The following is a 27,060-nucleotide window of genomic DNA, read 5'->3' on the forward strand; positions in this document are numbered from 1 at the left end:
GCCACCATGCCTGGCAGGAGATTCATTTTTACGACAAATCTTAGCAACTTCAGCATTCGATTTTTTTCTTTTCTTAAGTTGAGAACTTTAACCTTTTCAGTGAAAGGAAGCTCTCTACAGTTGCTCTTTGGCATGTAAGAATTGCCAGCATCACTACTCTTGTGCCCTGGGGCCATTGTTAAATACAGTAAGGGTTACTTGAAACTAGCACTGCCATACCACAGTGGATCCCAACTAAGTAACTTATGTAATGACTCGACACTGACTAATAGGTAGTGTCTACCAGGAAGGACAGAGTGGGAACTGGGGAGATGTCATCACACTACTTAGAATGGTGCACAATTGAAAACTTATGGCCAGGCTTGGTGGCTCACTCCTGGAATCCCAGCACTTTGGGAGGCTGAGGTGGGGGAATCACCCAAGGTCAGGAGTTTAAGATCAGCCTGGCCAACATGGCAAAACCCTGTCTCTACTAAAAATACAAAAAGTAGCTCGCCGTGGTGGCACATGCCTGTAATCCCAGCTACTTGGGAGGCTGAGGCATGAGAATCGCTTGAACTAGGGAGGCGAGGTTGCAGTGGGTGGAGATCATGCCACTGCACTCCAGCCTGGGTGACAGAGTGAGACTATGTCTCAAAAAAAAAAAAAAAAAAAAAAAAGAAGAATTACGAATTGTTTATTTCTAGAATTTTCCATTTAATAGTTTTGGGTTAAGGTTAACCATGGGTAAACAAAATTGTGGATAAGGAAGGATAGTTCATTGAGGAGGAGATCCTGGGTAGGAGGAGTGAGGGAGGGAGGGGGAGAAGGAAATGGGGAAAGAGAAGCTCAGGGAGTGCTGTTAATGCCCTGGGGGAAGACTGCACCTGGACTCTGCTGAGACCAAGATGTGATCAGGGTGGTATGGCTCCCTCCTGGATGGTGGGTCTGAGGGCAGCGGGGAGGGGAGGATGTAGGTGAGGGGATTGGGAACTTTCAGGGAGCTGGCCCTAGAGGATGTGATGAGTGACAGTGGTATACGATATTCTTGGCAGGCCGGGGGGTGCTGGCACACGTCTGTAATACCAGCTACTCTGGAGGCTGAGGCAGGAGAATCACTTGAACCCAGAAGACGGAGGTTGCAGTGAGCCGAGATCTCAATACTGCACTCCAGCCTGGGCGACAGAGCAAGACTCTGTTTCAAAAAAGAAACAAAAATTATTGACCAAGTGCGGTGGTTCATGCCTGTAATCCCAGCACTTTGGGAGGCCGAGGTGGGCGGATCACCTGAGGTCAGGAGTTCGAGACCAGCCTGGACAACATGATGAAACCCCATCTCTACTAAAAATACAAAAATTAGCTGGGCATGGTGGCATGCGCCTATAATCCCAGCTACTTGGGAGGCTGAGGCAGGAGAATCGCTTGAACCCAGGAGGTGGAGGTTGCAGTGAGCTGAGATTGTGCCATTGCATTCCAACTTGGGCAACAAGAGCAAAACTCCATCTCAAAATAATAATAATAATAATAAATAAAAAATAAACAAAATTCTTGGCCAGGTGCACGCCTGTAATCCCAGCCCTTTGGGAGGCCAAGGCAGATTTGAGCCTAGAAGTTCGAGACCAGGTTGGGCAACATAGTGAGACTCCATCTCTACAAAAAATAAAAAATAAAAAAATTAGCCAGGCATAGGCCGGGTGCTGTGGCTCACACCTGTAATCTCAGCACTTTGGGAGGCCAAGGCAGGAGGATCACCTGAGGTCAAGAGTTTGAGACTAGCCTGACCAACATAGAGAAACTCCATCTCTACTAAAAATACAAAATTAGCAGGGCGTGGTGGCACATGCCTGTAATCCCAGCTACTCAGGAGGCTGAGGCAGGAGAATCGCTTGAACCCGGGAGATAGAGGTTGCGGTGAGCTGAGGTCGTGCCACTGCACTCCGGCCTGGGCAACAAGAGCGGAAGTCAGTCTCAAAAAAAGAAAGAAAAAAAAAATTAGCCAGGCATGTTGGCACAGGCCTGTGATCCCAGCTACTCAGGAAACTGAGGCGGGAGGATCGCTGCAGCCCGGGGAGTTTGAGGTTATAGTGAGCTAGGATAGCACCACTGCACTGCACCCTGGGTGACAGAGTGAGATTCTGTCGCTAAAAATAAATTATCAGGCCATTTCTTTTTTGATTCTCAATGGAGGTGTTGGGGTGGGGAAGTGAAAAGAGCTGGAGAGCTCAGGGTGTCTGAAGTGGCTGGGCTGGGCCAGACAGAAGCTCCCGAGAGGTGTCACTTCTTGGCACTGTGGAGGCAGCAGCCCTTCGCTGTTGGGAGGACGAGAAGCAGTACACAGCTCCAAAACCTTTCCCAGCGCCCCACATAGGGGCTGGGTCTCTGCATGGGTTTATTCTCCAGCAGGAAAGTCCCGCCAGCTATCCAGCCTGCCCCCGCAGGGTCCTCCAGCTCCACCCCTTCTCTGGCAACCCTCCAGGATTCTTCTGGCCACACACAGTGGGGCGTGCCCCCTGGTGCCTGCCCACAGCACCTCGCTTTCTGGGATCACTCTGTCGGGGTTCCTTAACACTCTTAAGTATTTTGATCATCTCCCTGAACTGCGTTGCAAATTCTGGGGTGGAATCAGGAGAGAACAGCAGTGGTGTTCTTATTGCGTTTCCCACGTTTGATCGCACTCCATCCAGGCCCACCTGACGCTTGACAAGAATCCTGCCAGTTGGTACGTGCAGGGGGGGATTCAAACCCACATCTCTCTGACCTTAGAACCACAACTGATTCAGGACCGCCTGATTCTCTTTTGGGTCTGCCTAGACTAACTGAATGGTCAACTTACTCAGCCACTCTGAGCCCCAGTTTTATTTCTGTAAAATGTTGGTGGGGTGGGCAGGGCTCAGTGGGTGGGGCTGGTGGCAGTTATTTGTTGCTAAACATACCCCAGGCAGGAGCAATGGGGCAGATCATCACACCTGCCCCATGGGCCTCGCGGGGAGTGGGGAAGGTGCCTCTTCTTGGGCCCTGCTGCCCTCTGGTGGTCAAGGTCCAGCACCTGGACAGCACCCAAGGGAGGCCAGGAGCTGAGGCTGAGAGTTGGGGTCCTGTGTCCAAGCACCCAACTTTGCCACCCACTGCTTTTGATCCTGCCCTTTATCTTTCTTATTTTTTTCTGTTCCACTATTTTTTTTTTTTTTTTTTTTTGAGACAGAGTCTCACTCTGTCACCCAGGCTGGAGTGCAGTGGTGTGATCTTGGCTCACTGCAAATTCCACCTCCCAGGGGTTCAAGCGATTTTCCTGCTTCGGCCTCCAGAGTATCTGGGATTACAGGTGCACACCACCACACCCAGATAGTTTTTGTATTTTTAGTAGAGATGGAGTTTCACCGCGTTGGTCAGGCTGGTCTCGAACTGCTGATCTTGTGATCTGTCCGCCTCAGCCTCCCAAAGTGCTAGGATTACAGACATGAGCCACTGCACCCAGCCTGTTCCATTAATTTTTTAAAAATGTACCAGCCTTGGCAATATAGTGAGACCCTATCGCTCCAAAAAAAAAAAAAATTAGCTGGAGGCTGGGCACGGTGGATCATGTCTGTAATCCCAGCACTTTGGGAGGCCGAGGCAGGCGGATCACGAGGTCAGGAGATTGAGACCATCCTGGCTAACACGATGAAACCCCGTCTCTACTAAAAATACAAAAAATTAGCCAAGTGTGGTGGCGGGCGCCTGCAGCCCCAGCTACTTGGGAGGCTGAGGCAGGAGAATGGCGTGAACTCAGGAGGCAGAGCTTGCAGTGAGCTGCTGAGATCATGCCACTGCACTCCAGCCTGGGCGACAGAGTGAGACTCCGTCTCAAAAAAAAAAAAAAAAAAAAAAAAAAAAAAAGCCAGCTGTGGTAGTCTGAGCCTGTGATCCCAGCTACTCAGGTGGCTGAGGCGGGAGGATCGCTTGAGCCCAGGAGGTCGAGGCTGCAGTGAGCAGCGACTCTGCCACTGCACCCCAGCCTGGATGACAGAATGAGACCTTACCTCAAAAAGAAAAATTCTTTTTTTTGTTTTTTTTTGTAGAGACAGAGTCTCCTTGTGTTGCCCAGGCTGGTCTCAAATTCCTGGGCTCAAGCAATCCTCCCACCTTGGCCTCCCACAGTGCTGGGATTACAGGCGTGAGCCACTGTGCCTGGCCTAACCCTGTTTTAGCTGAACTCCTCCTGTTTATCTCAGTGGCAGGAGCCGGCACTCACACTTGTGGGCTGCTGAGTGAATGTTGCACACTCCCCTCCCCTGCTGGTTGTATCCACATCTGAGCTGCCACGGAAGATGGAAGATGGAAGCTTGGAAGGCAAGGACCACATCCTGCTCACCTCACCTCTGCACCCTGCACCCTGCACTTGGTGCTCAGTAGTCACAGTGCCTAGAGCAGGGCCTGTGGTGGCATGTGCTGTGTGGTCCCAGCTACTTGGGAGGCAGAGGCGGGAAGATCACTTGAGCCCAGGAGGTCAAGGTTGCAGTGAGCAGAGACTATGCCACTGCACTCCAGCCTGGATGACAGAGTGAGACCCTGGCTCAAAAAGAAATAAAGGCCGGGTGCGGTGGCTCACGCCTGTAATCCCAGCACTTTGGGAGGCCAAGGCAGGCGGATCACCTAAGATCAGGAGTTCTAGACCAGGCTGGCCAACGTGGTGAAATCCCATCTCTAGTAAAAATACAAAAATTAGCTGGGAGTGGTGGTGGGTGCTTGTAATCCCAGCTACTTGGGAAGCTGAAGCAGGAGAATTGCTTGAACCCGGGAGGTGGAGATTGCAGTGAGCCGAGATCGCACCATGGCAGCCTGGGTGACAAAAGTGAAACTCTGTCTCAATAAAACTAAAACCAAAAACAAAGAAAACCATAAATAAATAAAAATAAAATTTGTTTTTTGGTAGGAGCTGATACTATGCATTTCCTAATCAGACGTACTACTATTGTCAGCCCTGGGCTGAGCACTGCTCAGTTTGGTGTGTCCCGTGCAAACAGGAGCCCTGGAGGAAATTCCAGCCCCATCCTCCTTGGCTCTGCTGAGGGTCCAGCCCCTCCTGCAGGCCTGCAAACAGCGGTCGGCCTCATGTTCCATTCTGTCTCCTTGATGAAGCTTCCCTCTCTTCTCCTCCCAGGCTTGGTGACCCAGATTGGGAAGAGGGGGCCAGCATCAAACACATACATGCTTGTTTCTGCTTCGCAGGCCCTGCAACAACCCTGCACAGTAAACAATTATCCTCATTTCTTAGTTAATAGCTCTAGTTAGGAGTTAGCACTGAGGGAGTGAATAAGCACTATTTGCTTATTGAATTCAACCAATGTAGGAGGTCAGAGCTACTCATACCCACATTTGACAAATAAGGAAACTGACACATAAGAAAGCCCCTAGTGTCTCCTTCAAGGTCACACAGCTGGTAAGTTGCAGAGCCAGGATTTGAACGCAGGAAAGTCCCCTTCTAGTCACAGTCTGACCTTTTTTTTGTTTGTTTGTTTGTTTTTGAGTTGGAGTCTCTGTCCTGCCTAGGCTGGAGTACAGTGGTGCCATCTTGACTCACCGAAATCTCTGCCTCGTGGGTTCAAGCAATTCTCCTGCCTCAGCCTCCTGAGTAGCTGGGATTACAGGTGCCCACCACCACGCCCGGCTAATTTTTTGTATTTTTAGCAGAGACGGGGTTTCACCATGTTGGTCAGGCAGGTCTCAAACTCCTGACCTCAGGTGATCCGCCCACCTTGGCCTTCCAAAGTGCTGGGATTACAGGTGTGAGCCACCGCGCCCGGCAATCTGACCTATTAATCAGCAGCATTACTGTGGAGATTAAGCCCTTGAATGCAGGGGTGGGCTGTTAGCCGTTCCACTCTTTCGCGCGTTTACTGCCCTCAGCCTGGCCATATGCTTTGTTGGTTTCCTAGCCAGCGGCTGAACGATGACTTCCTGGGGGCTGTGAGTGGTTATCCTCCAAATGATGGGTCCCCAGGAGGAAAACGAGGCTGAAGAGCAGAGGGTGGCCTGGAGTAGGGTGATCTGCTGGCCACCACCCTCTCCCTGTGTCCAGACATGGGATGGGGCCCAGAGCGCTGCCCTGGCACAGGGGAGAGGGAAGCTCTGTGACTCACAGTGTGCCTGCCCCACCCTCCTCCTCACCCTGAGGGTGTTAGGGAGTGGCCTGTCCTGGAGGAGATGACTTGAGGTCCCCACCCCTGCCCTCTACCTTCCCAGCAGACAACCCCAAGGCTGGGTGGAGGTGGCGTGGGGTAAGGAAGACTGTGGTTTGTGGCTTTTGGCTTGGGCTGGCCTCCAGGCTGGGCCTTCTCTAGCTCCCACTCGTCTGGCAGTGCCTGCCCTGCCAGGCTGGGTAGTGAGGAATTGAAAGAGGGGATTGTTGGGGGGAGAAGGAGGAGGATAATAGTAATAACTCTGGCTCCTCACAGGCGTCTCCAAGGACGGCGCCCCGCCCCCACCTCTGCCGCGTCCGTGCCCTCCTTGGACACGGTTGGAGAGCTGTGTGTGGTGGGCTAGGCAGGATGGGGCCTGAAACACAGGCGGGGCAGAGGGAGAGAGGCCAGAGTGAGAAAGCGGTCACCCATCTCAGGTCCCCGCCTCTCCCAGTGCCGGGTCTGGGAGAAGTACTCGCCCTCCCCACATTCCTCCCCGCACAACCCTGGGTGGGAGAGGCCTGCATTCTTACCTCCCTCCCAACATCCCCACCCTTCCCAAAGTCCACCCTTGGTGCTACAGCTCCCAGCCCAGAAGTCACCAAGCCTTGACTTGTGGTGGCTTGTTTCTTGTGTCTGGACATCTGCAGCTGCCCAGCTGGTCTCCAGGCTCCCGCCTCTGCCCTCCCAGATAGCCCACCTGGTCCCACGACCAGACCTGTCATCTTACGGAGTCCAACCTGGCCCTTCCCACAGCATGGGAAGAAAAGCCCAGTTCCTTAGCCAAGGGGCCCTGCGAAGACAGCTTTGGTGCACACAGGCGGGTGTGCAGTGAAGAGGGAGAAAGGCGGCAGGCCTGGCCCACAAGCTTCCTGGAGAGGGTGGTGTCCCAGCTGGACCCTGAAGGATTTGGGGGAGGAGGGGAGGTTTGAATGGGCGGTGACTGGGAGGCAGGGCTTGCTGAGGTGGGAAAGCAGTCTGAGCAAAGGCTAGGAGGTTGGTGCTCCCTTGATGTGGCCCCTGGGTGTGGCCTGAGTAGGTGTGGGGAGGTGTCCTGGGGATAAGGCCCAGATCAAGGTGGGCTGGGGCCAGATACTGGAGAGCCCCAGGCCCCAGCCGTGGACTCTGGCCCTTCATCTCTGGGCAGAGGGGGCTGCCAAAGTCTTCTGTGCAGGGACACACTTGTGCTTTGGAGGATGGCTCTGCCAGAGTGAGGAGGATGGAGGAGGCTGAGAGCCTGCAGGCTGGGAGACCTATGTGCTGGTCCAAGCTGGAACAGATGAGGGTCTGAATGGAGCACTGATTGATGGCATTCATTCATTCATTAATTCAGTCATTTCTCACCTATGTATTTGGTGTTTACTATATGCTAGGCATTGTTTGAGGCACAGGGGATTTATTTATTTCTTTTTTTTTTTTGAGATGGAGTCTTGCTCTGTCACCCAGGCTGTAGTGCAATGGCACAATCTCAGCTCACTGCAACCTCTGCCTCTGAGGTTCAAGCAATTCTCCTGCCTCAGCCTCCTGAGCAGCTGGGACTACATGTGCCCACAACCACGCCTGGGCTAATTTTTTTTTATTTTTAGTAGAGACAGGGTTTCACCATGTTGGCCAGGCTGGTCTCGAACTCCTGACCTCAGGTGATCCACCCGCTTTGGCCTCCCAAAGTGCTGAGATTACAGGCATGAGCCACCGCACCCGGCGGGCTGGGGGATTGCAACAAGCCCAGCCTGTGCTCTCAGAGAGCTGGCATGGCCATGGGGAGACAGACAGGACCATTTCAGGTGGTGATGAGCTCTCAAAGGAGAGGAGGGCAGCCCTTGGCAGGAAACGAAAGTTCAGTGTGTGTGCTCCTGAGTCCCACTGTCTCTCTCCCAGGAACTCCCTCCCTGGAACAGCAGGCAGGTGCCCACTTCCCTCCTCTCATGTGGTGGCCCCAGATGCTTCTCCCCAACTTGTGCACACCACTGGATCTTTCAGCTCTCCAGACCCATCCTGTGTCTTCTGTGCCCACAGAGCTCGGTTCCTCACTGACCTTGATCTCCCAGCATGCGTCCTCAATGAAGTGCCATGAGAGGCTGAGCTGAACTTCAGCCCTACCTCTGGCCACATGACCCTACACAGACCACTCTCCTGCCCTGAGCCTTATTTTCTTCTCTGAAATGGGTCTAATAATGGCATCTTGTCAATAAAGCATCTGACACAGAGTGGGAACCCAATAAATCCCAGCGCCTGTTCCTTCTGCTGGGATCCTCAGGTGCTGCTCAGCCTGCTTCAGTGGGCCTTCTGTGAACTGTAGCTCTGCTGGTGTCTGGGGCAAACCACGTGGTCTTCACAGCCTTGCACCCGCCATGTTGCTCCCAATCCCTGAAAGACAGTTCTAAGCCTTTTTGTCTCTATAAACTCTTAGCTCCTTGGGTTCTGTGTCTGGAAATACTGGTACAAAGCAGGGGTCCAGGACTGGGGGTCCAGGGAAGAGGTGACTCAGGACAGGGGTCCAGCGTAGTGGTTAACAGCCAAGATTCTGGACAGTCAGACTGTCCTGGGCTTAAACCTTGGCCCTGCTACTTCTTGAGGTCATGAGCATTTGACCAAGCCCTCTGTGCTTCTGCCTCCTCATCTGTGAGGTGGATGTGTACCTGGTCCTAGCTTGCTGGGGCCTGTGACTACTAAATGGGATACTTTCATGGAAAATGACTAAGCACAGCACTAAGCACACAGTGACTCTTTCTTTCCTTCCTTCTTTCTTTCTTTCTTTTTTCTTTTTTTTGGAGACAGAGTCTCGCTCTGTTGTCCAGTCTGGAGTAGTGCAATGGCGTGATCTCGGCTCACTGCAACCTCCACCTCCTGGATTGAAGCAATTCTCATGCCTCAGCTTCCCTAGAGGCTGGGATTACAGGCACCCGCCACCACACCCAGCTTATTTTTGTATTTTTAGTAGAGATGGGGTTTCACCGTATGGGTCAGGCTAGTCTTGAACTCCTGACCTCAGGTGATCCACCTGCCTTGGCCTCCCAAAGTTCTGGGATTACAGGCGTGAACCACCACGCCCGGCCTCAGTGAGTCTTAGTCAATGTGAACTCATTAAAACCGATTCAGTGAACAAGCCCACCCCATGGTCTGTTCTCCTCTATAGCACTTAGAACCCTGCAGGGGGATTAGCTGGGTGTGGTGTGCAACTGTAGTCCCAGATACTCAGGAGGCTGAGGTAGGAGGATTGCTTGAGCCCAGGAGGTTGAGGCTGCAGTGAGCTATAATTGCACCGCTGCACTCCAGCCTGGGCAACAGAGCAAGATTCTGTCTGTGAAAAAAAAAAAAAAAAAAAAAAAGAATCCTGTTGGGGCTTCAAGGGGAGGTAATTTCCTAAGAGAGATCTTGGGGGGTCCTGAATCAGATGCAGTTTGAGCACCCCTCCTATCTACCCATCTGGCCAAGCCACAAGGTGAGCAGGGCACTTATGACCCCACCTGCCACAGCTTCATTTCTGGCCTGAATGAGTAACTTTCTTATGCTCAGAGGCTCGATCTGAACCAAACCATGAACCAGCACCAAAGCTGCACTAATCTACTCTATGCCCATGTGCTCTGGACTCAAACCCAAATATTCTCCAGCTGTACTGTGAGCCTAATTAAAGCTCTTGGGAAGTTCCAAAACCAAACATATATTTTCTTTTTTTGAGATGGGGTCTCACTCTATCATCCAGGCTAGAGTGTAGTGGTGCATTCTCAGCTCGCCACAACCTCTTCATCCCACACAATTCTCCTGCCTCAGCCTCCTGAGTAGCTGGGACTACAGGTGCGTGCTACCACACCTGGCTAATTTTTGTATTTTTTTTATAGAGACGCGGTTTCACCATGTTGGCCAGGCTGGTCTTGAACTCCTGGCCTCAAGCAATCCATCTGCTTTGGCCTCCCAAAGTGCTGGGATTACAGGTGTGAGCCACCGCACCCAGCCAAACGGGACCATTTCTTTTGCACTGATACACATGATCCTTAATGAGAACCAGCTGCTGACACCTGTCCCGGAAGTCTCATCAGAAACAGTTCCAGGTGGGGGACTGCTTCAGCAACGTGGGGGCTTACAGCTCAGATTACAGGGCTGAGCTGCAGCACGTGAAATAGTGTTAGGGGCCAACGTGGAAAACCCTACCTCGATTCCAGTCCCCACTGTGAGTTTTTTTATTTTTATTATTTATATTATATTTTATTGTTTAAACTACTATTATTTATTAATTTATTGTTATTATTTATTTTTCGAGACAGAGTTTCGCTCTTGTTGCCCAGGCTGGAGTGCAGTGGCGTGATCTCAGTTCACTGCAGCTTCTGCCTCCCAGGTTCAAGCGATTCTCCTTCCTCAGCCTCCCGAGTAGCTGGGATTACAGGTGCCCGCCACCATGCCCAGCTAATTTTTTTGTATTTTTAGTAGAGATGGGGTTTCAGCATGTTGCCCAGGCTGGTCTTGAACTCCTGACCTCAGGTGATCTACCTTCTTCGGCCTCCCAAAGTGCTGGGATGATGGGCGTGCACCACCGTATCTGGCCTTTTTTTTTTTTTTTTTTTTTTTTTTGAGGAGTCTTGCTCCATTGCCTAGGCTGGAGTGCAGTGGTGTGATCTTGGCTCACTGCAACCTCCGCCTCCTGGGTTCAAGCAATTCTCCTGCCTCAGCCTCTGGAGTAGCTGGGATTACAGGTGTGTGCCACCACGCCTGGATAATTTTTGTATTTTTAGTAGAGACAGGGGTTTCGCCATGTTGGTCAGGCTGGTTTTGAACTCCTGACCTCGTGATCCAGCCATGTCGGCTTCCCAAAGTGCCGGGATTACAGGAGTGAGTCACCGCGTCCGGCCCTGGCCTAACCTTTTGTGAGCACTTACTGCGTGCTAGGCACCTACTAAGCTCTTTGCATGTGTTGGTCCTCATGACCCTCTTACTCATCCAAAAGCTCCATGGCTTAGTCTGTGATCCATTTCACAGGTGAGGAAGCTGAGGCCCAGAAGAACTTGCCCAAGGTCGTGGAAGCAATAAAGCTGGATTGGATCCAATTAGTCCCATCCCAGTGCCTAGATGGGGTGGGCTTTTACCTACCTTGGAACGTGTGTGTAAAGCCGCTTTGACACAAGAGGCATAGGCTGGGCGTGGTGGCTCACAGCTGTAATCCCAGCACTTTGGGAGGCCAAGGCGGGTGGATCACGAGGTCAGGAGTTCGAGACCAGCCTAACATAGTGAAACCCCGTTTCTACTAAAAAAAAAAATACAAAAATTAGCCGGGCATGGTGGCGCGCGCCTGTAACTCCAGCTACTCAGGAGGCTGAGGCAGGAGAATCGCTTGAACCCAGGAGGCACAGTTTGCAGTGAGCTGAGGTTGAGCCACTGCACTCCAGCCTGGGGGACACAGTGAGACTCAAGACTCTGTCTCAAAAAAAAGAAAAAAAAAAGAAAAAAGAAACAAGAGGCATGACACAAATGACAAGTGATGTCGTTTTCCTTGTTACAGTTACCAGTAAGACAGGTGCGATGGGGCTGGGTGTGGGTTCTGGCAGGAGGGACCTAAGAACTTTAGGTCCTGGCAGGTGCAGCCCTGGGAGCAGCCACGAGGGGGCATCAGGCTGCACAGGTGGCTCCAGGATGTCGGTCTGGGACCAGGTGAAGGGGTCAGTGAGTGATTCTCAGGCATGGCAGGATGAGCCCTACATAGGGCAGGTGGGCCCAGGAACCCCCTTTCTCAGTCCAAGACTCCCAGGCCCCAGGGCTTGGCCTTGGTGGCACCCGTCTGTTGTGGTGCAGTTTGGCGGTCACAGCCTAGGGACCGGGTCCAGCCCAGCTAGCTCAGCAGTAGGTCAGCACCCTGCCCCTTCCCGCGCTGCTGGGACGCCCCGAGATGCTCAGGTCACCACGCAAAAGCCCTGGGTAATCCGCCGCCAGAAGTTGCGACCGCGGCTGCTGAGGGCCACTTCGGCCGCCTCCTGGAAGACAGCGTGGACATTGTCATGGAGCCGAGCCGAGCACTCGAGGTAGGCCACCGCGCCAACGGACCTCGCCATCTCCTGGCCCTAGAGGGAGAGGTGGATAGGGCTGCTGTGAAGGGGGCAATGGGCAGGCCTCACGTCCTCGCTTCCTTCCCCTGGACAAGAGTGGAAGGTGGGGTCTGCTGAGCACCCACGGCTCCCGTACCCTGGCTTGCCCAAGCGCCCTCATGCACTTTAGCACATTTATTTTTCTTTTCTTCCTTTTCTTTTCTTTTTTTTTTGAGACGGAGTCTTGCTCTGTTGTCCAGGCTGGAGTGCAGTGCAGTGGTGCAATCTCAGCTCACTGCGACTCCGCCAACCAGGTTCAAGTGATTCTCCTGCCTCAGCCTCCAGAGTAGCTAGGACTACAGGCACCCGCCACCACACCTGGCTAATCTTTTGTAATTTTGGTAGAGACAGGGTCTTGCTATTTTGCCTTGGCTGGTCTCGAACTCCTGACATCAAGAGATCCACCTGCTTTGGCCTCCCAAGTGCTGCGATTACAGGGATGAGCCACTACCCCTGGCTTTTTTTTTTTTTTTTTTTGAGACGGGGTCTTGCTCTGTTGCCAGGCTGGAGTGCAGTGGTACAATCTTGGCTCACTGTAACCTCGAACTTCTGGACTCAAGGGATCCTCCTGCCTCACCCTCCCAAGTAGCTGGGACCAGAGGAGTGGCCACCAAGCCCAGCTATTTTTTTTTTACTTTTTTGTAGAGATGGGGTCTCCCTATGTTGCCCAGGCTGGTCTCAAACTCCTGGACTCAAATGATTCTCCAGCCTCATCCTCCCAAAGTGCTAGGGTTACAGGCATGAGCCATTGTGCCTGGCCTTCATTGTGTTTCTTTTTCTTTTCTTTTCTTTTTTCTTTCTTTCTTTTCTTTTTTTCTGAGACGGAGTCTTGCTCTGTCGTCCAGGCTGGAGTGCAGTGGTGCAATCTCAGCTGACCGCAACTCCGCCAACCGGGTTCAAGTGATTCTCCTGCCTCAGCCTTCAGAGTAGCTGGGACTACAGGCACCCGCCACCACACCACCTGGCTAATTTTTTGTATTTTTGGTAGAGACAGGGTCTCACTATTTTGCCCTGGCTGGTCTCGAACTCTTGACCTCAAGTGATCCACCCACCTTGGCCTCCCAAGTGCTGGGATTACAGGCGTGAGCCACCGTGCCCAGCCAGCCTTCGTTGTGTTTCTTACCTCCATTCTGGGCTGGGCCTCTTTGCCTCTCAAGGCACCAAGAAATGAACTTCCTATGAACCCGGGCGTGTAGCAGAGAGGATCCCACAGTCTGAATATGTGGGCCTCCTCTCTGGGTCTCAGGTTGGTGGTGGAACTGACTCTGATATGCCTACTTCTTTGTTCTCCCTTCTGCCGGTGGAGGCTCCCAGCATATTCTAGGGACCATTTCCAAGTGCTGGAAGTTCCTGACACCGACAGCCTCTAAGACGACCCCAGCTCTGACCTACACCCTGAGCATGCTGGACGCCTAATGCCACTGAGAGGCATCCAGAGGTCCCCTTACCCAGTCCTCCCCAACTCCCACCTCAGGCTGGGTTTCCTACCCTGTGGTAGGTCACAGGCTCCAACCCGTTTCTTCGGAGCTTGTTCACCAGTGATTTGTCCTTGCGCAGGTCAGTCTTGCAGCCCACGACGATGATGGGCACCTTCTTGCAGAAATGATTCACTTCTGGGTACCACTGCAGGGGGGCAAAGGGGCATGTATGAGCCCTTAAAGTTCTGGCCCTCTCAGTGGGCCACTCTCCTGCTCCCCAGCCCGAGCTCTGATGTTGATAATCAGTACAGCCAGCATCTAGGGAGAAACTATTTGGTACCAGACTCTCATCTAAGAATTTACACACATGGACCCATTAATTCCCCAAGGACCGGCAGCAAGTTGATAACCAATCCCACTGTACAGATGCGGTAACTGAGGCACAGAGAGGCGATGTAACTTGGCCTTGGCTGGAAATGGCAGGATTTGAGCCTGGGGGTGGGGCTCAGAGCCCTGCTCCTGCCCTTCTAGAATCCTGCCTCTCTGCAGGGTAAGGGCCCTCACAGACACCCACTAAACTGAGCAAAACATATAAGGAAATAAGTGATCCTTTAAAAACAAATCCGGAGGCTGGGCGCGGTGGCTCAAGCCTGTAATCCCAGCACTTTGGGAGGCCGAGATGGGTGGATCACGAGGTCAGGAGATCGAGACCATCCTGGTTAACATGGTGAAACCCCGTCTCTACTAAAAAATACAAAAAACTAGCCGGGCGAGGTGGTGGGCATCTGTAGTCCCAGCTACTTGGGAGGCTGAGGCAGGAGAATGGTGTGAACCCGGGAGGCGGAGCTTGCAGTGAGCTGAGATCTGGCCACTGCACTCCAGCCTGGGCAACAGAGCGAGACTCCGTCTCCAAAAAAAAAAAAAAAACAAAAAACTAGCCGGGCAAGGTGGCTGGTGCCTGTAGTCCCAGCTACTCTGGAGGCTGAGGCAGGAGAATGGCGTGAACCCGGGAGGCAGAGCTTGCAGCGAGCTGAGATCCGGCCACTGCACTCCAGCCTGGGTGACAGAGCGAGACTCTGTCTCAAAACAAACAAACAAACAACAACAACAAAAAACAAATCCGGGCCAGGTGTGATGGCTCACGCCTGCAATCCCAGAATTTTGGGAGCCTGAGGCGGATGGATCACCTGAAGTCAGGAGTTCGAGACCAGGCTGGCCGACATGGTGAAACTCCGCCTCTAGTAAAAATACAAAATTTAGGTGGGCGTGATGGTGGGTGCCTGTAATCCCAGCTGCTCAGGAGGCTGAGGCAGGAGAATCGTTTGAACCTGGGCGGCAAAGTTTGCAGTGAGCTGAGATTGCACCACTGCATTCCAGCCTGGGCGACAGAGTGAAACTCCATTTCAAAATAAATAAATAAATAAGATAAAAATAAATCAATCAATCCAGGCCGGGCTCGGTGGCTCACGCCTGTAATCCCAGCACTTTGGGAGGCTGAGGTCGGCGGATCACTTGAGGTCAGGAGTTGGAGACCAGCCTGGCCAACAATGGGAAACCCCGTCTCTACTAGAAATAAAAAATTAGCCAGGCATGATGGCGGCGCCTGTGGTCCCAGCTACTCCAGAGGCTGAGGCAGGAGAATCGCTTGAACCGGGGAGGCGGAGGTTGCAGTGAGCTGAGATGGAGCCACTGCACTCCAGCCTGGGCGACAGAGTGAGAATCTGTCTCAAAAATAAATAAATAAATAAATCCGCTTACAAAATGGTTGCCGCTGTCTGCCTCAACTGCTTGCCTGGTGGAGGGAGGGCTGCTCTGTGGAATATGAGGCCACCAGGGCCGAGTTCTTTCAGCCTGGACTACAGCTGGGGAGCCAGGGATCCCGAGGGGGCTTTCCATCTCCAGGAGCACTAAGTCGGCCGGTTCAGGCGTCAAACTTGCCAGATAAAAATTGGCATCAACCGGGCTTGGTGGCTCAAGCCTGTAATTCCAGCTACTCGGGAGGCTGAGGCAGGAGAATCGCTTGAACTCGGGAGGTGGAGGTTGCAGTGAGCCCAGATTGTACCACTGCACTCCAGCCTGGGAGACAGAGTGAGACTCCATCTCAAAACAAACAAACAAATTGGCGTCAAACTACCTCATTCCTGGAAGCAAATGGGGCCTTTGTGGGGTCCCTGGCAGATTCCCCACACCCTACCCATCCACCGAAACTGCCCATGAGGAAGATTTCCTTGGTGGCTCCCACTGAACCCAGCAGTGAATCCTCTGTTTTTTGAGACAGAGTCTAGCTCTGTTGCCCAGGCTGGAGTGCAGTGGTGCAATGTCGGCTCACTGCAACCTCCACCTCCCGGGTTCAAGCAATTCTCCTGCCTCAGCTTCCCAAGTAGCTGGGGTTATAGGCATGTGCCACCACGCCTGGCTAATTTTTGTAGTTTTAGTAGCGATGGGGTTTCACCATGTTGGTCAGGCTGGTCTCAAACTCCTGAGCTCAAATGATCCGCCCTCCTCGGCCTCCCAAAGTGCTGGGATTACAAGGCGTGAGCCACCGCGCCCGGCCTCCACTAGTGGATCCTCAGCCCTGCTCCTACCAATCCCTCGACAGCCCTGACCCTAGGCATCACTCCCTCCTACCTGACCGAGCCTGCAGTTCACCCCAGGACCCCACTCTCCTGGCTCTCTTGGCTCTCCTAGGTCTTATGGGGCCTTGCCCTCCTCCTTCTCTCCCTGGGCTTCAGCCTGTGGTCTTTCCTCCCCTCTAGCCGCTCTCCCTCGCCGGGCAGCCTCCCCGAGGCTTTACTGCACCTGTAGCTTATAAATATGCGGCTGCATTGAGGCTGCCCAGCCCGACTGCCTGCTAGGAGGAACTGCAGACGCATGCCTGGCACTGCCTGCCGGACACCTCCACGAGGATGTCCCACTCCGGTCCCCAGCTTGCTCCTTCTCATCCTGGCCAACGGCAACTCCACCTTCCAGCTGCTCTGGTAAAAACTCCTCCCTCCCACTCACATCCAATCCAACAGGAAACTCCAATCATGAGCAAACTCCGCCTTCTAGACCAATTCAGAATGAACCTCCTTCTTGTCCCTCCACCCTGGTCCCAGGCACCACCATCTCTCCTGGTCCCCAATGCCCAAACAGCACCAGAACAAATGTGCTCAATCATTTGTTCTGAATGAATGGGCGGGGCAGCCTGCCAGGGTTCAAATCCCAGTGTTACCACTTTAATAGATGTGTATCTTTGGATGAGTGGCTGGATCCGGGAATAATAACACTCCATAAGGCTGGCCGGGGGAGTAAATGAGTAAATACATGCAAGTACCCAGAACAGTGCCTGGCACATGGTCAGTCCTTAAAATTGTCACCATTGTTGTTGCTGTTGCTGCAAATACTGTGGTGGGCTGTACCCTGCAGAAACTCGGAGGCCCTGGCAGCAGTGGGTGAGGGGCTGTGCCATGGCTAAAGGCAGCTGGAGCAGAGGAATTCAAGGGGCCACATCCCTGATATCCATGACTAGCCTTTGAGAACCAGCAGCCACGCAGAGCTGCCGCACTCTGACTTCACGGTTCGTGCACCTCGGGCAGGCACAGGCTGGGGAGATGCAGGAGCCTCTGGGTCATCCAGCAACCTCAGGCAGAGCTGCAGTGGGAGAAGCCACAGTGTTCAGAGTCTGCAGCATAGGGTAGGCAAGGAGCACTGTACTGGGAGTCAGATGCTGCCACCAAATCCCTGTGCCAGAGACCCTGGGCAAGCCACTGCCCCACTCTGGGCTTCAGTTTCCCCATATATACACCAAAGGCTCTGGAATCAGTATCATTTTGGGCCTGCCAAGCTCTGACAGTCAGTTGGATCAAGGGTGGGTGGCAGAGTGGAGTGGCCTGGCTATGGGGGCTATGCCTTCCTGTCCCCCGATACCTACCCGGTTAAAGACGTTGTCAAAGCTGTTCGGGCTGGTGACATCAAAGCAGAGCAGCAGAACACTGGCATCAGGGTAGAACAGGGGCCGCAGGCGGTCATAGTCGTCTTGCCCTGGGCAGAGTGGGGGTGGTCACTGCCTTCAGGGCTCCTGGCCCCTGTCAGCACTGCCCCAATGTCAGGAGGTCACTCCATCAGATGGGGAGCTTCTGGGGACAGGGCCTAGTTTTTGCCTCAGAGTCTGGCACAAATTTGGCTCTGAGGTGGCTACTCCATGTGAGTGCCCCCTTGGGGCAGTCCTCACCTCTGCCTGTGGGGTGTCTGGAAGGGATGGCGGGCAAGGCAGAGGCCAGGCCTGGCACCACCTGGAGGAACTGGGGCCAACTGCTCAGAAGCCGGCTTTGCTCTGAGCTTAGGAGTGAGAAATAAGGGGTAGGTAGGAACCTGGCAAAGACATCTTAACCCGTCCAACTAAGGGCTGCTGGGATGCCCTGAGTTTAGCTCAGAGCTCACCCTGGTATAGGCAAGGTCAGGAGGCTGGAGGGCAGAGGCCACAGACAGGCAGATCCTACAGAAGCTAAAAGCAGGGTGGAGCGCTCAGAAGGCCAGGAACAGTCCTGAAAGCAAAGTGCTGGATTCCCGCTTGCCTCCAAGACATAGTGGGCAGCCCTGGGGTGCTGGGGGTGCAGGGGGACATGGCTGCAGAGGCAAAGAGGGCTCAGACTCCTGGGCCCACTCCTGGCCCGCGCCTGTCCCTGGGAGACTGGCTGGCCTCCCTGGTTCAGAAGGAAGCAGAGCGGAATCTGTCCCAGGCATCTGGGGCCCACGGAAGCTCCTCCCACCCTGCCCCTGCCCCAGCACACCCACCTGCTGTGTCCCAGATGTGGAGGTGCACAGGTCTGCCTTTCACTTGCAGGTTGACCATGTACCGCTCAAACACGGTGGGGGTGTAGCTCTGAGGAGAGGCAGGGCAGGGGGAGGCTGTGAGGAGGCTTTGAGAGGCGTTGGGGACTTGGTCTGTCCACAGCGCTGCCCCCGTCTTGGGAGTCAGTGGAGTGTAGTTGTTTGTGAGAAGCCTCCTCCTTGGCCTGCCTGGGGTGCTGGTCCAGAGCCTGTCTGCTTTTGCAAAGTCCTGAACCTCCCGAGCTTTGTTCTCAGTCGTGAAATGGGAATATTGAAAGTCCCTACCAGCCAGGTGCCATGGCTGACCCCTGTAATCCCAGCACTTTGGGAGGCTGAGGTGGGCCTGGAGACCAGGAGTTCGAGACCAGCCTGGCCAACATGGTGAAACCCTGTCTCTACTAAAAATACAAAAATTAGCCAGGCGTAGTGGCACATGCCTGTAATCCCAGCTACTTGGGGGGCTAAGGCAGGGGAATCGCTTGAACCCAGGAGGTGGATATTGCAGTGAACCGAGATAGCGCCATTGCACTCCAGCCTGGGTGACAGAGTGGGACTCCGTCTCAAAAAAAAAAAAAAAAAAAGGGTCCCCACCACAGTGCCGCTATAAGGATTCAGTGAGCTATTCCATGCAGAGCCCTTAGCTCAGGGCCTGGCATAAAATAAGCACATCTACATGCCAGCTACTGTTATTTTTATCATTACCCTCTGGATGGGGGCAGGGGACTCCCAGTTTTCCTTTTTTTCACAGACAGGGTCTCCCTGTGTTTCCCAGGCTGGAGTGCAGCAGCTATTCACAGGCACCATAGCTCACTGTAGCCCCAAACTCCTGGCTCACGCAATCCTCCTGCCTCTGCCTCCCAAGAGCTGGGACCACAGGCACATGCTAGTGGGACTCCCATTTCTGAGCCTTCATTCATGTTGTCCCCCCTTCCTAGAACAACATTAACCTACATGTTTATTCATTCCTTGCTTTGTTCATTTGTTCATTCATTTATTCATTCAGCAGCATTAGCACCTTCTCTAGGCCCAATTCCAGACACTGGGAAGCAGGCAACAAAAGACTCAATCCCTGCCCTGGGGAACTCGCAGCTTTTTGGGGTTCCTTCTTTGCCTCTCAACCTCTCACAATCCAAACAAGACCCCTATTAAATGCTACCTTCACCTTTCTGGGATGCCTTTCCTGATCCCTTACCAGAATGCCCCAATGCGCCCTCCACCTTTTTTTTTTTTCTTTTCTTTTTTTGAGACAGAGTCTCACTCTATCGCCCAGGCTGCAGTGCAACGGTGTGATCATGGCTCACTGCAACCTCCGCCTCCCAGGTTCAAGGGATTCTCCTGCCTCAGCCTCCCAAGTAGCTGGGATTACAGACATGCGCCACCATGCCCGGCTAATTTTTGTATTTTTAGTAGAGATGGGGTTTCACCATGTTGGTCAGGCTGGTCTTGAACTCCTGACTTCATGATCCGCCCACCTCGGCCTCCCAAAGTGCTGGGATTACAGGCGTGAGCCACCGCGCCCGGGCTTTTTTTTTTTTTTTTTTTTTTTTTTTTTTTTTTTGAGAGAGAGTCCTGCTCTGTCACCTAGGCTGGAGTACAATGGCGTGATCTCTTGATCACTGCACCCTCTGCCTCCTGGGTTCAAGTGATTCTTCTGCCTCAGCCTCGAGAGTAGCTGGGATTACAAGCACACACCAGCACACCCAGGTAATTTTTGTATTTTTAGTAGAGATAGGGTTTCACAATATTAGCCAGGCTGGTCTTCAACTCCTGGACTCAAGTGATCCACCCCCCTTGGCCTCCCAAAGTGCTGGGATTACAGGTATGAGCCAGCACGCCCTGCCCTTTTTTTTTTTTTAAATAAGGTCTCACTCTGTCACCCAGGCAGTGCAGTGGCGCGATCTTGACTCGCTGCAACCTCTGTCTCCCAGGCTCAAGTAATTTCCTACTTTAGCCTCCTGAGTAGCTGGGATTACAGATGTGGGCCACCGTGCCTGGCTAATTTTTCTTTTTCTTTTTTTCGTAGAGACTGGGTTTTGCCATGTTGCCCAGGCTGGTCTCAAACTCCTGAACTGAAGCAATCCACGCACCTTGACCTCCCAAAGTAATTTTTTGTATTTTTTGTAGAGATGGGGTCTTGCTATGTTGCCCAGGTTGGTCTTGAACTCCTGGACTCACACGACCCACCTGCCTTGGCCTCCCAAAGTGCTGGGATTACGGGTGTGAGCCACCACTCCCAGCCCAGTGTCCCGTGTTTGGGCCTTTCTTCTTTGTCCTGCCTGGGTTTGGGAGGAGGTCGCCCAGGACAGAAGCTCCTTATTCCAGCCTTGCCCAGCCTAAGCTCACTGCCTTTCCATGAAGGTGAGATGAACGGGCAACAGGCCAGGTTTTGTACACAGATGAAAATGCAGGAATGAAGAGGGAGCTTTTGAAAGATGGGTTTGCAAAACTCTGCCACAACCTGTGCCCTCTGCTCCAAGGGGCATGCTGGTCTGCCTGCTGTTAGGTCCCTAACCCTCGACTGCCTGCTCAGGGCTGGTTGGTACGGCCACAGTCAGGGGGGGCCCCTATCCTATTCCCTTCCCATGCCAGGTGGGGCCCCTACCTGCCTGTGACTCAGGAGAATTTCACGCCTGCCTGCCTGCCTGCCTGCCGGCCCTCTGAGTCAGGCCCTGACCAGCTGGGAGGGGCAGCACCTGAGCAGTGGGTCAGCACCATCCTCTAGGGAAGCTGCAGGGAGTGGGGTGGGGAGAAAGGCACGTCCCAGAGTGGGCAGCTGAAGAAGATGGAGAAGTCGGGATAGCCTTGAGGTAAGGGCTGGCCCCACCCCAGACCCTAGACATGCTGTCACTCCCTCTACCAAGAGGAACCAACAGGAAGAGACAAGGGCCTCACCTACCTCTCCATCCCCGCTTGCCCGCTCAGAGTGCCCTCCCTCAGGCCCTTTGCCTGGTGGGGGCAGTGTGACCTGGTAGCTAGGAGCACTAGCTTTAGGTTTAGATGTGCCTGGCTTAAGACCCAGCTCCGGCACTCACCAGCTATGTGTCCTTAGGACAGTCTCCTCACTGGTTAAAGGGGAAGAGTGTCACGCCATGATGTGGGAGGGAGGATGGACTGGTAGACGAGGCCCCAGCATAAATGCTCACCACCGGGAAAGCTGGTGGCCAGGAGCAGTGTCCACACGAGCCCCCATCCATCCTTCCAGGTGGTGACACTTTCTCCAGTGATATGGATTGGCTGTGTGTCCCCACACAAATCTCATCTCGAATTGTAATGCCCACGTGTCGAGGGAAGGATCTGGTGGGAGGTGATTGAATCGTGAAGGTGGTTTCCCCCATGCTGTTCTTGTGATAGTGAGGGAGATTTTTCTTTTTTTGACGGAGCCAGGCTGGAGTGCAGCAGTGCGATCTTGCTCACCGCAGCCTCTGCCTCCTGGGTTCAAGTGATTCTTCTGCCTCCACCTCCTGAGTAGCTGAGATTACACGTGTGTCACCACACCTGGCTAATTTTTGTTTTTTTGTTTTTTTTGAGACGGAGTATCGCTCTTGTTGCCCAGGCTGGAGTATAATAGCACGATCTCTGCTTACCACAACCTCCGCCTCCCACGTTCAAGCGATTCTCCTGCCTCAGCCTCCTGAGTAGGCTGAGATTACATACATGTGCCACCATGCCTGGCTAATTTTGTATTTTTAGTAGAGACAGGGTTTCTCCACGTTGGTCAGGCTGGTCTCGAACTTCCGACCTCAGGTGATCCACCCGCCTTGGGCTCCCAAAGGGCTGGGATCACAGGTGTGAGCCACTGTGCCCAGCCTAATTTTTGTACTTTTAGTAGAGATGGGGTTTTACAATATTGGCCAGGCTGGACTCGAACTTTTGACCTCAAGTGATCTGCCCACCTCGGCCTCCCAAAGAGCAGGGATTACAGATGTGAGCCACCACGCTTGGCCAACAGTGAGGACGTTCTTACGAGACCTGATGGTTCAAAAGTGTGGTGCTTCCCCCTTCTCTCTTTCTCCTGCTGCCACGTAAGAAGTGCCTTGGTTCCACTTCACCTTCCACTATGATTATAGGTTTGCTGAGGCCTCGCCAGCCATGCAGAGCTGTGAGTCAATTAAACCTCTTTTCTTTTCTTTTCTTTTTTTTTTTTTTTTTTGAGACGGAGTCTCGCTCTGTCACCCAGGCTGGAGTGCAGTGGCACGATCTCAGCTCACTGCAACCACCACCTTCCAGGTTCAAGCGATTCTCTCGCCTCAGCCTCCCAGGTAGCTGGGATTATAGGTGCTTGCCACCACGCCCGGCTAATTTTTGTATTTTTAGTAGAGACAGGGTTTCGCCATGTTGGCTAGGCTGGTCTCAAACTCCTGACCTTAGGTGATCCGCTTGCCTCGGCCTCCCAAAGTGCTGGGATTACAGGCGTGAGCCACCGTGCCCCGCCAACCTCTTTTCTTTATAAATTACCCAGTCTCAGGTAGTTCTTTATAGCAGTGTGAAAATGGACTAATACCCCCAGCCCCTCCCCAGCTTCTGACCTTTGTCCTAGAGTAGGGGCCTCTCATTGTGAAGGGCACTGGTGCCCTTGCAGCTGAGCTCCCAGCTTGACCACCCACTAAGTCACCTTCTTAATCTGAGCTGCAGGGCAGCCTGCTGGGAATCTCTTGGGAAACATGTTTCGGTGCTTTGCAAATGCCCATGGTAATGACACCATCACCTACCATTCTCTAAGGATCTGTGTGTGGCTGTGTACTGGCGCCATCTCTGATCCTGGCAAGCTTGGAACATCAGTACAATCTTCACTTTCTGATGATGTTCAGAGAGAGGAAATGACTTGTTCAAGGTGACACACTGAACAGCTGGCTAGTGACAGAGCTAGGTCTTTCTGGCTGCAGAGGCCAGGCTCTGTCCCCAGCCACCTGCCTTTCCTGAGGTTACCAACTCCAGTTCCTGGAGGCAGAAAGGGGCTGGGTTTCCCCTCTGGCTTGTAACTGTCACAGCCCTTTCCCCCACTCGGGAGGTCATCCTAGAGACTCTGTCTGTACCTTCTGTTGTGTTGTTCTTTGACCCCCAGGCAGGGTCACCCTCTGTCCATGGGACCAATGGCACCTAATCTTATCTGTTAGGCCGTCCTCAGCCAGAAAAGAAGGACTGAGCCTGTGCTGGACCAGGACAGAGATGACTCAGGTTCGGGTCTGCCCTCCAGGGGCTCACAGACAGAAAATGGATCATTACCAAGATAGGGGACCTGGGCAAAGGGGAGTGTCGGGGTATCCCTGGTTAGGACACCCATGGGAGTCCAAGTGCGAACAAGGAAGGACTCAGAGGGCTCTACCCAGCAGGGCCGGGTGCTCTCCACCGCCTCCTATCCCCATGCTGGTGTGGGGGCTGCTAGGCTTTGAACCTGTGGGAATGGTTGCAGCCCCAAATGCCAGCCAGGACTGGGCAGAGGCTGGCAGCCCAGCCCGGGGCTCCCCCCTGTTCCAGGAGTTCTCGCCACCTTGCCCTCCCCTGCTGCTCTGAACCCAGGGTTGGGCCACAGCCGGATGAGGGTCACGGAGGTCCCTCCAAATCCTCAGGCTGCTCTCGGCCCTTTGCTGTGTGCAGGAAGTCTGGGAGATGGGACTCCAGCCTTCTGGCTGCTGGCCCCTTGGGCTTCAAGGGTTGCCTGGAGGAAGAGTCTGGTGCTAGAGACAGGGGCAGGAGGAGGCTGGGTCCAGCAGGCAGAGCACTGGGGGCTGTGGAGAAGGCCCTGGTAGGGAGTGGGAAGACCAGGGGTCTAGATCAGTGCTGCCCCCACTGAGCCATGTGCCCCCAGGCAAGCCTCTGGGCTCTGGACTCAGTTTTCCCATCTGCAAAATGAACCCTTTCCAGCTCTTGCACATTGTGGGATATATATATATAAATTTTTTTTTTTTTTTTGAGCTAGAGTGCAGCGGAATGATCTTGGTTCACTGCAACCTCCGCCTCCTGAATTCAAGCGATTCTCCTGCCTCAGCTTCCCGAGTAGCTGGGATTACAGGCGTGTGCCACTATGCCCGGGTACTTTTTTTGTATTTTTGGTAGACACAGGGTTTCACCATGTTGGCCAGGCTGGTCTTGAACTCCTGACCTCAGGTGATCCACCCGCCTTGGCCTCCCAGAGAGCTGGGATTACAGGCATGAGCCACCACGCCTGGCCCATTGTGGGCTCTTTAAAAGAAGAGGACTCTCCTGCTCCAGGGAACCCAGGGCCCCCAGACAGGGGAAGAGCCTGGACAAATCCGGCCCATTTTCCTGGCGACAAGCATGCCCTCCCCCCATTTCTGGCCTGCCCCAGCATGTCCCTCAAAGCATTCACATCTTATCAACTGCAAGACGCCCATTTCCACGTCAGAACTGCTCTGAAGCTGGGATGGTCTCACCATCAAGGACATTTCAGAGCTGGTGGTGAGGCACCAGCCCTCCAGCCCCCGCCCATCAGGTGCCTTCCCCTGGGCCTGGGCCACCTGTCCCTGTGTAGGGCTCTTCCCTGGGCGCCCTCATTGTGGGGTTCCCATGGGCAGCATCCGGAAACATGTTCCCCCCAACTTAAAAAAACTATGACTGATCAAAGGAGGTGACATGAGCTCCACAAGCCACTAAACAAAAGTGACTCAATGCCACTGCAGCAGAAAGCTATGGCGGGGCCCAATACAGCCTGGGGGGTCACAGCCAAGGGTGGGAGACAGGCAGGACATCATCGTGATAAGAACTACAGTGTGATAAGAACCAGGGTAGGCCCGACCCGTCCTGCTTGTGCTCAGATGCCCCAGCACCTGTACAACCCCAGGGGCTTTGAGGATGCTAGGAAGAAAAGAAGGAAGAATGCCAGTTGCGGTGGCTTAAGCTGGTATTTGCAGCACTTTGGGAGGCTGAGGCGGGCAGATCGCTGGAGGCCAGGAGTTCGAGACCAGCCTGACCAATAAGGCAAAACCCCGCCTCTACTAAAAATAAAAAAATTGGCCAGGCGAGGTGGCTCACACCTGTAATCCCAGCACTTTGGGAGGCCAAGGCGGGCGGATCACGAGGTCAAGAGATGGAGACCATTCTGGCCAACATGGTGAAATGCTGTCTCTACTAAAAAAAAATACAAAAATTAGCTGGGCACGGTAGCACGCACCTGTAGTCCCAGCTACTCGGGAGGCTGAGGTGGGAGAATCACTTGAACCTCGGAGGCGGAGGTTGCAGTGAGCCGAGATTGCTCCACTACACTCTAGCCTGGGTGATAGAGTGAGACTCCGTCTCAAAAATAAAATAATAAAAAAAATTAGCCAGGCGTGGTGTTGGGTGCCTATAATCCCAGCTTCTCAGGGGGCTGAGGCAAGAGAATCACTTGAGCCCGAGAGGCAGAGGTTGCAGTGAGCCGAGACTGTGCCAATATCACTCCAGCCTGGGTGACAGTGAGACTCTGTCTCAAAAAAAAAAAAAAAAAAAAGAGATGCTGGGAGCAACTCCATGGACTTCCAGGACAACAGAGCTGAGAGGTGGCAGAGCAGGGGCCGCCTCGTGCCTGTGGAGTCTGCCTGGGCAGTCAGCATGTCAGGAAGGATTAACAGTGGGCATGCCTACAGCGCCAAGGACGTGCCAGGTACCGCACCGGAGCTGCCTATCAGCCTGCCCTGGGCTCCACCTCACCACCGCCCTACAGTCCCTCTACCCCATGGGGTTGTTGTGAGGAAACTGAGGCTCAGAGAAGCTAAGCAGGTTACAAAAGGGCACGGGGCTCATAAGAGGAGAGCAGAGACGCGGGCCCAGCAGCTGAGGCTACAGCTGGTGTGCTCCGACCCTCCAAGGCAGAGCCCATGGCACATGCATTCCAGCGGCAAGAGCTGGAGGGGAGAATATGTTTCCCAAGAGTGACATGTGCCAACTCTCCGTGAGTACCTCCTGTGCGCAGCCCGGGGCTGAGTGCTTGATGTCTATTAACTCACTGTCACAGTGACCCTGTGCGGTGGGCGCTGTCACTCACCTGTGATGTAGTTAGGGACACAGGCACAGCGGGGTTAGGGGACGCTCGCAAGGGCACACAGCTGTAAGTGGCAAAGCCATAATTTTAACCTAGGCAGTGTGGCTCCCAAGCCCTCAGGCCCTCTTGGCGGAATTGTGCGGCCAAGTGCTGTCTTAGGATCTTGTGTGCACCCAGGTCGCCTCACTCAGTCCTTGTGGCACCCCTCCCCGGTAGGTGCCATTCCTCCCGCTTTACAGATAACATCACTGAGGCCTTCATTCCCAATGGCTGGGGGAGAAGGACTCTGCCCTGGACCCCAGGCCCCGCTGGGAGACCCCTCGGAGGCCAGGGCAGACGCACAGCCTGGGCCGTCCGGCACGGACCTGCACACCCGGGCGCGCGAGCGGAACCGGGCGAGGCGGAGACGCCGGGCACTCACCTCGGGGAAGGCCCCATCGGCGAAGACCATCAGCAACGAGGTCTTCCCGCAGCCGCCGTCGCCCACCAGGACCACCTTGACCGACCGCACGCCTGGTGGCGCCTCCTCGCCCGCGGCCTGGGCCGCCGTCATCCCGGGGCCGGGCGCGGAGAGGGCGGGCGGGCGGGCGGCTGCAGCGCAGGGACCCAGACTGCGCGGGGCAGGCCCGGCGGGGCAGGAATGTGGA

The 27,060-nt window shown here is 53.9% G+C and overlaps 1 protein-coding gene across 4 annotated transcripts; it reads right to left on the reverse strand.

The window, feature by feature from the left end:
• Nucleotides 1–3,962: 3,962 nt before the first annotated feature.
• RHOD (ras homolog family member D) lies at nt 3,963–27,049 on the reverse strand. 4 transcript variants are annotated; one of them, XR_012091887.1, is made up of 6 exons: nt 26,835–27,021; nt 18,403–18,490; nt 17,540–17,649; nt 17,139–17,259; nt 13,697–13,831; nt 3,963–11,373 (listed from the first exon to the last, which is right to left on the reverse strand). XR_012091887.1 is itself a non-coding variant. In XM_037998978.2 (5 exons), exons 1-5 carry the CDS (start codon nt 26,964–26,966, stop codon nt 12,017–12,019), a joined length of 633 nt encoding a protein of 210 aa, XP_037854906.1. In that variant the 5' UTR covers nt 26,967–27,049; the 3' UTR covers nt 11,599–12,016. The 4 variants fall into 4 exon arrangements, 2 of the variants coding, with proteins under 2 accessions (XP_037854906.1, XP_037854908.1); XR_005240559.2 differs by lacking the exon at nt 3,963–11,373 and adding an exon at nt 11,599–12,184 and having other exon boundaries at nt 26,835–27,020; XM_037998978.2 differs by lacking the exons at nt 3,963–11,373; nt 17,139–17,259 and adding an exon at nt 11,599–12,184 and having other exon boundaries at nt 26,835–27,049.
• Nucleotides 27,050–27,060: the final 11 nt, after the last annotated feature.

The sequence above is a fragment of the Chlorocebus sabaeus genome, chromosome 1 (assembly GCF_047675955.1).
Source record: "Chlorocebus sabaeus isolate Y175 chromosome 1, mChlSab1.0.hap1, whole genome shotgun sequence".
Lineage (NCBI taxonomy): Eukaryota > Metazoa > Chordata > Mammalia > Primates > Cercopithecidae > Chlorocebus > Chlorocebus sabaeus.